This window comes from Pelophylax lessonae, assembly GCF_965119305.1.
Source record: "Pelophylax lessonae genome assembly, chromosome: 4".
In the NCBI taxonomy this organism is placed as follows: domain Eukaryota; kingdom Metazoa; phylum Chordata; class Amphibia; order Anura; family Ranidae; genus Pelophylax; species Pelophylax lessonae.
In genome coordinates this window covers 77,783,783-77,796,772 of record NC_138771.1, presented here as the reverse complement: position 1 = coordinate 77,796,772, position 12,990 = coordinate 77,783,783, and the positions used below count along the sequence as shown (strand labels likewise).

At 43.6% G+C, this 12,990-nt stretch overlaps 1 protein-coding gene across 1 annotated transcript in view; it reads left to right on the top strand.

Annotated features, from left to right (window-relative positions):
- Positions 1 to 12,990, top strand: part of LOC309553122 (transient receptor potential cation channel subfamily M member 7-like) — a 184,132-nt gene that overhangs the window by 99,015 nt on the left and 72,127 nt on the right. The window contains exons 18-20 of the mRNA XM_082254018.1: positions 220 to 372; positions 789 to 935; positions 7,332 to 7,460. Of these exons, the coding sequence (XP_082110144.1) occupies positions 220 to 372; positions 789 to 935; positions 7,332 to 7,460 (429 nt within the window). The remainder of the gene's footprint in view (positions 1 to 219; positions 373 to 788; positions 936 to 7,331; positions 7,461 to 12,990) is intronic.

Here is a 12,990-nt window from a genome sequence, read left to right as displayed (position 1 = left end):
TGGTTATTTTTCATAAAATTCTTGTACCAACCATTAGGTCAGCTGCCAATGACTATTGCTAACAGAAATAGTTTTTGAGTTAGAGTCCATTATTGTAATGTAATACATTGATGTTAATGTAATACATGTTACATCTATCTAGTGGCTGAATTCATTTGATTTTGTACATTGCAACTTAAACAGTTTTTAAAAAAAAATGATACATTTGTTTTTTTCTAGGTGATTCTAGGTATTTTTCTGCCACCAGTTATACCATTTTTTAATTACAAAACCAAGGCACAAATGTCCCACATTCCATTGTCTGTGGGTGCCCATCAAATGATACAGAATGAACGGGATGATGTAAAATACACTGAAGAAGGCGTTACTCTGGTAAGGCCATAAACATCCTCATCTACATTTAGGACATACAAGAACTGTCTTGATACCAGACTGGCCATTGTCTATGACAGTTAGTGGCAGGAATTGCGTAGTCAAAAAATAACCCTTCTGTACCAAGTTATGTTCCTTATATTGTACAGTATTACTAAACCAAGTGTGTCCACCATGGAAAGAATAGAACCCTGGGTGCCTGGACACACACTATATACAGTATATCTCAAGCAGCAGTAGCGGAGAAGGCTACATATTGAATTACTGTAGAATAGCTGCAATACCACGCCTGCCACTTTCTATACATTTTTGGATCTGCCAGATCCTAAAGCAGAATTTATTGCATTTCCTTATCCTATCATAGTTCTGCTCATTGCTATGGTACAGTTTAACTCTTCATAACTACTATGTTATAGGACGCTTGTAAAGAACACACATTTCATGATGAATCTGGAAAAAATCATCCTGAAATCAGGATTGAAGGAAAATATAAGCGTCTTCCTCTGGCACAGAAGTATTTCGCATTTTATCACGCACCAATTGTGAAATTCTGGTTTAACACGGTAAATGACATATATCTTGATACATTTTCATTGTATTCTGTTGCTGAAAATGCATTAATTAGGTCTGTCATGTATAGGTATGCATAATTGGCTGACATAGGTAAAGGTAAAGCAGCCAAAAAAGAAAAATCACCTAGTTTAAGAGGGATTAATGTACTTGCTGACTCAACAATTAGGTGTGGTACTTGCCTATGTGTACAGATGAAAAGAGTGTGTGTGTGGGGGGGATGGGATACAGCTGTAAAGAACAGACTGTATAAAGTAGGCTTAAAATGAGCCATGCAGCTTAAAGCGTAACTCCACTTTTGTTGGAAAAAAAAACATTCACCACTGGGTGATCTCTGTACATTGCCAGGATTATAACAAACTTTGTTGCAGATTCCTATCTTTTGTGATTCTGAAAAAAATCCCTGTTTGTTCCTCTGTGCCTCTGTGCTGAGTGGGTCAAATGGGAGGAGTTTCCTAATTATCTGGCACCTGCAGGGCTCTAATGAGGAAACCTGCTGGGCCTGCATCCCTTTAGACATGTTCCTATTGGGAGTATCTCACCAAAAATGACATTTTTGTTGCAGGGGATGCCAGAAATCTGTCTTGTATCTTAGGCTGGCCATACATTATACAATTTTCTTTACATTTACCTTCAACTATGTAGTACAAAGGCTTGCCTAATTGGATACAGTTGAAAGTTTAGTTTTACCTCATATTATATGGTTTTTGGTAAATCGTACAAGAAAATGGAACATGTATGGCCAGCCTTAGGCAGACTTCTGGCAAAATTGGTGAGCCAATCACACAAGCAGGAAATTATGTTTCTGGGGTGTGGTCAGTATACATTCTGTGTACAGAACAGCTCCAGGTAGCCATATTGCATTGCATTTTCAAAAAATGACAACAGCTGCAGATTGAAAAGGAAAGGTCATTTTTAATAACATTCAATTACAATATGATTTGTGTTGCAATTGTATACGCTATATTGTTTTTTTCTGTATTTGCTGATTTTTTTTCCCACGAAACCCTTTAATGTACAAAAATATTTATTGAAATTCATAAAGTGTAAAGAAAAACATTCCATTGAAAAATCTTACACCTTCCAGAAAATCAACAAAAGACAAACCATTCTCAAAACAGGGTTAAAAACAAAGCCGGTATTGGGACCTAACTATAGGAGCCTATACTCATATGTGATGATTCAGCAATGTAAAGAGTTCACCCATATATCCAGTGTATATCATTCAGCCTTGGTGCTGTGAACCTTCTAGAGGCAAGAATGAAAACCCACTAGGGGTAATGGATGACACTGGGCAGGTGGCTGTCTCCCTAAGCTATTTAAGGGCAATCACAATGTATCATGTGGCAATAATATCCCAATTGCATTCACTTTGGATGGATAGTAATGTATTGCGTTGCATAAACTGCTAGCTCCAAGGTGGCTTGTACACTGTCTGAAAGGTTTTGCAAAAATAGTCCTCAAATAGTCCTCAAAATCTTCAAGACCTTTACATGTAAGGTATACCAGACCAACAGATGATAATGATATGAAGTAGGACCTTGTGCCGCTGGTAGCAGAAAGTATTCAACGGCTGATCTTTCATAAACTCGTTCATTAAAGCCCCGTACACACGTACCGATCGTCGGCCGAACGATCGGCCGTCTTTTGTCCAGGGCTGTCGTGTCTGTTGAAAACTGCAAAAGACTGCACACGAATTTTGTCGGCCAACAACAGCCGACTGCAGAAGTGATGTCATGTGATGGTTAACTTTCCTTGTCTTTTTTCTTTTCTGAGCATGCCCAGTCTTGCAAATCTGCTGTCTGTCGGCCGAAATCTGTACTGACTGGCGAATAATCGGCCGTTCTGGTGTTGGCCAACAAAAATTTTAATGCCTGCACGACAGATTCTGTTCGGCCGAAAATGCGCTGTCGGCTGTCGGAAGCATCATACTAACAGGCCTACAATCGGCCGAACGGTTGTCGGCCGAATATTTACGGCCGACAATCGGTACGTGTGTACGGGGCATTAGTCATTCAAGATTGAATTATATATTGAGGATGATACCCATTAATAATTTCTAGCATTACTTCCACAATAGATGCTGATTTCACAGTGAGATATAGAATAGGTAGCAAGCAATTCAGCCAGGCAAGTAGATAGATAGACAAACTAGGGATGCATACTGCACTTCATAGGATACAGAGCGATAGTATAAGCAGAAGGGTAGGGAGCCAAGCGCAGGATTACATCAAGCGATATACCTTAATTTTCCTGGCTGGTAGGTATATCTGTTAAATGCTTACCACTCTATTCTGCCATTTTAGTCCAGTCTTCTGTATCCTCCTCCGTTGTTTCTATTATGCTGACCGTTTAACAGTAGTCCGTACTCTGGCTATCATGGTTGGCCGCTACCGTCTCCACTGTCCTCTTTTGCCATCCTATTTCGTGGAGCACAAGCCAGCTGGCTATTTTCCTTGCTTCCTTACACGTGGATCGGCATTGGGACGCATATTCATTACTCTTCCGGGTGTGATGACGTCAATTTGTTGACGCGTTTCGTTAGCCAATCAGCAAACTTCTTCAGGGAAAGCAGCATCTGCAGTGTTGGGTGTACTGTATTGATAAAGGGTAGATTGATTGTGGCCAAGGGGAAAAGTTGACTTGAGTTGGCCTCGTTTGTGCAGTCTGAAACAAATACAGTCACTTTTACCTATAGACTCTGATCAGGTATCAACTATCATTTTTTTTTATTGCAGATATGGTCGTTATAATTGAGTTTTTTTTCTATAATTATGACCAGGTCCAGACTGCCCATTGGGCACACTGGGCATTTGCCTGGTCCCTGGCCGGTTGATGACCGCGCTGCACAGCGGGAGGTAAGCGGTGACGGCAGTCTGGACAAGACTAACAGAGACCACATTTGCCGTTCACCTCCCACTATGCGCCCATGCCTGTGTCTCCTCTCCCGGCTCTCCCACCAAGAATGCCATCCTATCAGCAGAGCAGGAGATCTGCAAAGAGTGGGAGTCTTTTCATATAACCAAGCAGGTAATCACCCACTTGTTAATATAATCCAGTTCTGCAGCTCCTCCGGCCCCCTGCGCTGCTGACAGGATGACATCGTCGGTGGGGCAGGAGAGCCGTGGGAGGAGACAAAGGCTGAATCCTGCCTGTGACAAATGTAGGAAAAGGCAGAGATTAAAAGGGGGCACCATGATTAGAGAGAAAGGGGGGAGGGGGCATGACGGCAAGGGGCACTGTGATGAGGAGCTGTGATTGCTAGGGGCACTATAATGCAATGGGGCACTACTATATGAAGGGGATTGCACTGTAAAGGGGCACTGTAATCATTACAGTGCCCTTTTACAGTGTTATATCACAGTGACATTTTACATTAGAGTGCGGAGGACCTACTCCATGAATATCCTGTCACCAACCGGCCCAGCGAATGACCCCCCCCCCCCCCCACGGTCACTGGAAAAATTTAAAATTTGGCTGAAATGTCCGGGCATGTTTTTCTTTTTTTTTTTTTCCATTCTGGGCCTGATTAGGACCATTATTTCTAAAGATGGCCATAGATGGATCGAAATTCAGGCTGTACAGCAGTGAAAAGCTAAATTTTGATCCATGTGGGCCACTGCCGTTCAATGGAAGTTGATCTACTGAGCAACTTTTGTTCAACCATCCTATCGGATAAAAGCCTGATAGCACTGTACCACTGATCTGTGTATTCTGGCAGTGGGGGAGTCTCCCCCGCTGTCAGAATACGATAGAGCAGCAGGGAGGATATCCCCATCCACCTCGAATTTGTGTATGAGGGGAATTTGTTCAGTTTTTTTCCTTCAACCCACTGGCTGAAAAAAAAAAAAAAAACGGAACCATGTATGGACAGCTTAACATTGCTTCCCTGTTTACATGAACATACCCAGCTTACAAACTTCTATAGCTTTTAAATATTTAAAGGAGAACTAAAGGCAAAAATTTTTTAATTTTGCATAGAGTTAGGGAGGGTTATAACCTCTGTCAACTTTTTTTTTGCCATCTGTCTCCCATAGGAGAATTTTCCTTCACTTCCTGTCCCATAGCCAAAACAAGAAATGAAAGGATATCCCTCCAAAGTGACCAGAACTAGTGTCCCCATTGGAAGATTTCCCCTCTATTGCTGTTCTGGTATCAATCCAAAATTTGTGATTTTCTTTTACTTTAATTTTCTGATAACAGTAAACAGGATAAACAGAGAAGGGGCACAAACAGCAATAAAAACCTGACAGGTATTCTGACCCTGCTGCTCTCTGTCCAAAACTAAAAAAAAGGTTTAGCTTTTATTTTTACTATACGTTTATTACCCAGTTCTGGACTGGTAGGTTTTACCCCCTTAATGACCAGGCCCATTTTTTTGTGATTCGGCACTGCGTTACTTTAATGGATAATTGTGCGGTTGTGTGACGCTGTACCCAAATAACATCGATGTCCTTTTTTCCCTCAAGTGGAGCTTTCTTTTGGTGGTATTTGATCACCTGTGCGATTTTTATTATTTGCGCTAAAAACAAAAAAAGAGCGACAATTATTATAAAAAAAAAATAATAATAATAATAATATTTTTCACATTCTGCTATATATAGCATTCCCAATAAAAAAAAATGTAAAAATCTAATTCACTGTAGGCCAATTTGTATTCTGCTACATATTTTTGGTAAAAAAAACCCCAAACAGCATATTTTGATTGGTTTGCGTAAAAATTATCGCACCTACAAACAAGGAGAAAGATTTATGTAATTTTTTTTTTTTTTTTTTTTACTAGTAATGGTGGCGATCTGCGATTTTAGCAGGACTGCGCATTGCGGCCGACAGATCGGACCCCTAACTGACATTTTTGACACTTTTGGGGGGACCAGTGACATTTCTACAGTAATCAGTGCTAAAAAAAATGCACTCTTACTGTAATAATGACACTGGCAGGGAAGGGGTTAACCCAGGGGCGATCAAAGGGTTAAGTGTGAGCCTAGGGGGTGTTTTCTAACTGTGAGGGGGATGGGGTTGTGGAATCAACTATGAGGGGGATGGGCTTGTGGAATCAACACAGAGACCTGTGATCCTAAATAGGAGGATCACAGGCGCTCTGTGTTCATTACAGAGAAAACAATGGTCTGCTGTGTTTACAACAGCAGACCATCCTTCTCTCTCCATGGGGAGTGGTTGCGGGTGCCTGGCGGCAATCACGGCCACCAGCCCCATGGATCGGCTGCCCCCCGGAGCACTCCTGCGAACCGACATACCCATACGTCAGTTTGCAGAGCCGAGCCAGCCTGCCGCAGTATATTTTTTTCAGGCATTTTTGGAGGCAGGCATTGACATCTATCAAAAACGCTGGTAATCAGCCCAAAAAGAAGCTCATGTACTTTTTTCAGCAACAGGCGTTTTGCAAAACGCTCAGATGTGAACAGGGGCCATTTAAATGAATGGGGTTTTACTTGTTGGGTGTTTTGGAACGTTTCTTTTGAGCGTTTTTGGAGCTGAAAAACACTCAAAAACGCCCAGGTGTGAATGGAGCCTAACAGGACGGCCACTCCTAGGGAGAGTAGCAGCAGTGCTGAACTTTCTCCATTTATAGACAATTTGTCTTACCGTGGACTGATGAACAGCAAGGCTTTTGGAGAGCTTTTATAACCCTTTTCAGCTTTATGCAAGTCAACAATTCTTAATCTGAGAGCTCTTTTGTGCGAGGCATTATTCATATCAGGCAATGCTTCTTGTGAAAAGCAAACCCAGAACTGGTGTGTGTTTTTTATAGGGCAGGGCAGCTGTAACCAACACCTCCAATCTCATCTCATTAACTGGACTCCAGTTAGCTGACATCTCACTCCAATTAGCTTTTGGAGATGTCATTAGTCTAGGGGTTCACATACTTTTTCCACCTGCACTGTGAATGTTTACATGGTGTGTTCAATAAAAACATGGCAACATTTCATTCTTTGTGTGTTATTAGTTTAAGCAGACTGTGATTGTCTATTGTTGTGACTTAGATGATGATCAGATCACATTTTATGACCAACTTGTGCAGAAATCCATATCATTCCAAAGGGTTCACATACTTTTTCTTGCAGCTGTATATTACAAATCCAAACTAATAGGATGACTGTATAATATTAATAAGTAATAACAGTTCATCACAAATGCAAAAGTAAGTCCTATGTTAGGATGAGATCTCAAGCCACAAGTTTTGTATTAGAGAGAAAAAGTTTAGCTTTTAGTTACATTTTAATTCCATTTCAAAAAAGTAGTCCATTGTCAATATATATTTAAGAGCATATTATATTTGTACCACATGGCTAATTTTATTAATGTAGTTTCATTTTGGCTTGTTTTCATGTTCAGTTATTAACCTATACTTGTTTACTTGCATTTAGCTAGCCTACCTAGCATTCCTGATGCTCTACACCTATGTCGTTGTGGTTAAGATGGAAACTTTACCTTCTGTGCAAGAGTGGATTGTGATCATAACCATTGTCACTACAGGGGTTGAGACAATGCGTGAGGTGTGTATTAAATAGAATTTAAAGCCACACTAGACTAAAATGCAATGTTACTGCTCTGGATGGACAGTGGGGTAGGGGGGTTGAATCTCCAACTGTTTTTTTAACTCCAGCAGCCTGCTTTCCAGTCCCAGTCAATAAAAGCTAAACATGAATTTCACATTGACCTTGATGAATATATTGTGTGTTTGGTCTTTATTACCAATCTGTGCATTATCCAGTTTGTTTTTCAATGAACCTGATTCTTTTTATGAACAGTGAAGGAACTTCAGAGATGCACGTGAAACAATAGGGATAGAATAAGAATTGTAATAAAGTGGTTGAAAACTGTAGCTTATAATAAAGCTTTTCATAGTTTTTGTAAAGACGAATTTTTTCCTATAAAAATACCAAACATGTTATACTTATCTGCTCTGTTGCAGTGGATTTGCACAGAGCAGCCCAGATCCTCCTCTTCTCGGGTCCCTCTTCTGTGATCCTGACCCCTCCCTCCTGTTGAGTGCCCCCACAGCACGCAGCTTGCTATGGGTGCATCGGAGCCTAGTCACAGCTCCGTGTGCCCATTCAGATATGGAGCCCCGACCCATCCCTGCCCCCTCTCTCCCCTGATTGGCTGGCTGACTTTGATTGACAGCAGCAGGAGTCAATGGCATTGCTGCTGTGTCTCAACCAATCAGGGGGGGAATCTCGGATGGCTGGGACACGCGTGGACATCACTGTACAAGTAGGTATGAGGGGAGGGGGGCTGAGGGTGGCTGCTGCACACAAAAGGCCAGGCGATTTCTGGCACTCCGCTCCTGCATGTAAAAATCATGATTTTTTTGCTAGAAAATTACTTGGAACCCCCAAACATTATATATATATGTGTATATATATATATATATATATATATATATATATATATTTTAGCAGAGACCAATACAATGGCGGTCATTGCAACTTTTTATGTCACACGGTATTTGCGCAGACATTTTTCAAACGCGTTTTTTTTGGAAGAAAACAGTTTTGTGAATTAAAAAAAAACAAAAAACTAAAGTTAGCCCAATTTTTTTGTATAATGTGAAAGATGATGTTACTCCGAGTAAATGGATACCAAACATGTCACGCTTCAAAATTGCGCACACCTGTGGAATACTTCGTTACTTAAAAATCTCTATAGGCGATGATTTAAACATTTTTACAAGTTACCAGTTTAGAGTTACAGTGGAGGAATTGGGCAAGAATTGTTGCTCTCGCTCTACCGTTCGCAGCGATACCTCACATGTATGTATTGATCATCATTTACATATGTGGCCGCGACGTACGCATGCGTTCGCTTCTGCGTGCGAGCATGCGGGGACGGGGGCACTTTACATTTTTTTTTTATCGTTTACTTTTATTTTTACACTTCCTCTTTAATTTTTTTTTTGATCACTTTTTTTCCTATTACAAGGAATGTAAACATCCCTTGTAATAGGATCAGCAAATGACAGGTCCTCTTTATAGGGAGATCTGAGGTCAATAAGACCTCAGATCTCTCCTACAGGCTAGAAAGCCTGAAATAACAAAAACTATCTCAGCTGAATGCCGAGATCAGTGCAGTATTGAAACTGCCAGGCCTCCGAGTGTCATAGAGACTGCCGGGGACCATCTGGTCCTCGCAGTCTCTATGGTACAGTTCCTTTGGCGGCCGATTCCTTCTCCGGCTCGCCAATCGCACGGGCGAGCCGGTAGAAGCAACGGAGGGCGGCGGGAGGGGGGATGTCCCCTCCTGCTGCCTGTAAGAACGATCAAGCGGGTGTTCAGCCGCTATGATTGTCCTTATGGTGAAGGGAATGGCCGGCAGAAAAAAAATGATATCTGAATGATACCCCCACTTAAATCCCTGGATGTCAAATGACGTCCAGCGGTAAGAAAGTGGTTATTGCATAGAATGCATTAGGATAAAAACCCTTCTGCCTTCACAAACCCTTTTTTTTACATAGTTACATAGTAGGTGAGGTTGAATAAAGACAATAGTCCATCCAGTTCAACCTGAGTAGGTGTGTGTGTCTGTAATCATCTCACATACCCCTGAATGTTCTGATCCTTGAGATGCACGTCCAATAGTCTTTTGAAAGCCACCATACTACCCGCAGAAACCACCTCTTGTGGTAGAGAATTCCACAATCTTGTAGCCCTAACAGTAAAGAACCCCCCCACCAGAGGCGGCTCTAGGCTCTGTGAGGCCTAAGGCAAAACTTGGACATGAGGCCCCACTCATGCCCATAATGGGAAAAATAATTCAAGCGATAAAAATTAACTGCATAAATTGCATATATTAAGAGCCTTAACCTTTGTACTATGAATTCACAGTTTCTAGAATTTTCTCTAACCAATTCTTCTTTAATCAAAGATCATTAAACATCGGGTATGTATGTATGTATATGTATATATATATATATATATATATATATATATATATATATATATATATATATATATATATATATATATGTGTGTATGTGTCTGCTCTTACATCACAGTCCCCAGCATTTCCCTATAGGTCATGATTCCCTGAGTCCCTCTTTACATCAGAGTTCAGTGTCCCCCCTTGCATAAGAATTCTCCTTTAAATCAGATTCTCCCCAGCATCTCCTCCTTACATTAGAGTCCACAGAATTCCTCTTTACATTAGAGTCCCCCTCTTAAATCAAATTTCACAGAGCACCCTTTACAGAGTCTCCAGAGTTCCCCCCTTACACTGTAAGAGGGAACTCTGAAGACTCTTATGTAAGGAGAGTTCTGGGAACCCTGATTTGAGGGGGAAAGCGGGGGACTCTGGTGTAAAAGGGATATCTGTGGTCACCAAAGTTCCCCCTTGCATCAGAGTTTCCAGAGTCCCCCTTACACTTCCCTTCCTCAGTCCACCACAGTCTAGGGCATGACAAGTCCCACTGCAGAAGGCTGCCATACCTGAGTCCCCACAGAGGGGGACCCAGGGGCCCTCTCCTTCTCCCCCAGCCACCCAGGGGCCCTCTCCTTCTCCCCCAGCCACCCAGGGGCCCTTTCCTTCTCCCGCAGTCACCAAGGGTCCCTCTCCTTCTCCCCCAGCACCCCAGGGGCCCTATCCATCTCCCCCAGCCACCCAGGGGCCCTCTCCTTCTCCCTTAGCCACCCAGTGGCCCTCTCCTTCTTTCCCAGCCACCCAGTGGGCTGTCATTCCTCAGTCCCTCACAGCTGGGGGGGGGGAAAACAACACAGAGTTAAACACCTAAAGGACCACTCCAAGGAAAACTACCAATAATGTACAGAGTCCATATGCTATATAATGTCACAGCCCCGCTACCCCTCACCTTCCACCTCGGGTGCTGTCATTGTGTAGGGCAAAGGGCTCCAGCTCCACCATGTTTGGCTTTGATGACAGATATGCAGGACTGGCACTGCTCCACTCTCTTCCCTGGCAACTGACTCTGGCATCACGGGGGGCCTCTCCTCCTCCCTCAGTCACCCAGGGGCCCTCTCCTTCTCCCCCAGCCACCCAGGTGCCCTCTCCTTCTTCCCCAGCCACCCAGGGGCACTCTCCTTCTTCCCCAGCCACCCAGGGGCCTTCTCCTTTTCCTCCAGCCACCCAGGGGCCCTCTCCTTCTCCTCCAGCCACCCAGGGTACCTCTCCTCCTTCTCCAGCCACCCAGGGTCCCTCTCCTTCTCCTCCAGCCACCCAGGGTCCCTCTCCTTCTCCTCCAGCCACCCAGGGTCCCTCTCCTTCTTCTCCAGCCACCCAGGGGCCCTCTCCTTCTACCCCAACCACCCAGGGGCCCTCTCCTTCTCCCCCAGCCACCCAGGGTCCCTCTCCTTCTCCCCCAGCCACCCAGGGGCCCTCTCCTTCTCCCCCAGCCACCCAGGGGCCCTCTCCTTTTCCTTCAGCCACTCCCAGAGCAACAACCAATGATAGCAGAGTGAGCTGACCGGGCAGTCACTTCCTACTAATGCAGGTACACGCCCACTGATTCCTCCACATCTTAGGATTACATGATCAGACGGTCAATCCCCAGGCAGAGAAGGCGGGGTAAGTGTCAGCGGACAACAGACACCTGGCAGCTGCAGTAAAGGGACTTTTATATCCGAGGATTTAAAGCAATCTTTTACTTGGGAGATTTCCCTGACTGCGCCCTTATAAATGTTGTCGCTCCGCCACTGGCCGCGAGGCCCCTGTAGGTGCGAGGCCTTAGGCGATCGCCTAATTTGCCTAATTATAGAGCCGCCTATGCCCCCCACGTTGCCTGAGGTTAAAACGCTTCTCCTCTAATCGCATTCTATGCCCCCGAGTCCTCATGCAATCCCTTCGACTAAACAGCTTTTTTTCTAAGCTGAGATCCCCGTTGATATTTTTAAAAATTGCTATCATGTCCCCCCTCAGGCGTCTCTTCTCCAGGGAGAATAAATCAAGTGATTGTAGACGCTCTTCATAATCAAGGTCCTCCAATCCCCTAATTAGTTAAGTTGCCCTTCTCTGGACTTTCTCCAGCTCCAACACATCCCTTCTGAGGACTGGCGACCAGAACTGGACAGAATACTCCAGATGCGGTCGGACCAGAGTTTTATAAAGTGGAAGGATTATAGTCTTATCTCTGGAATACATCCCTTTCTTTATGCATGCTAATATTCTTCTAGCTTTGGCGGCTGCCGCTTGACATTGCATGCTGTTGCCTAGTCTATCATCAACCAAGACTCCCAGATCTTTCTCCATTTTTTATTCCCCCAAGGGTTCCCCTCCTAACGTGTATTGTGCTTTTATGTTTCTAGTCCCCAAGTGCAAAACCTTACACTTCTCTACGTTAAACCTCATTTGCCAAGTCGTTGCCCACTCTGTTATTTTGTCCAGGTCATCCTGTAGGATATCTGCTTCATGCTGTGTGGTTATTGCCCTGCCCAATTTTGTGTCATCTGCAAAAACTGCTATTGAACTACTGACCCCGACCTCAATGTTGTTTATGAATAAATTGAACAAGGTTGGACCCAGGACTGAGCCTTGGGGGACCCCGCTTACTACCTCAGACCAGTCTGAGTATGCGCTGTTTATTACCACCCTTTGGACACGCCCTTTTAGCCAGTTCCGTATCCAAAAGCAAACCCTGCTGTCGATACCTGCAGACCTTATTTTATAGATTAAGCGCTTATGGGGAACTGTATCAAACGCCTTAGCGAAATCTAGGTACACCACATCCACTGGTCTGCCCCTATCTAACTCACTGCTCACCTCCTCGTAGAATGATAATAGATTGGTTTGACAAGAACGCCCATTTGTAAACCCATGCTGGTTATTACTGATGATGCTGTTGTCTTTAGCAAACTCTACGATATAGTCCCTTATCATCCCCTCCAGAAGTTTACATACTATCCATGTCAAACTGACAGGCCTATAATTTCCCGGTACATGCCTCTGACCCTTTTTGAATATCGGAATCACGTTAGCTTTCCTCCAATCTCCTGGTACATCTCCTGTCCTAATAATGCAAAGATCAGGAACAGTGGTCTGGATATAACCTTACTGAGTTCCTTGAGTACTCTCGGA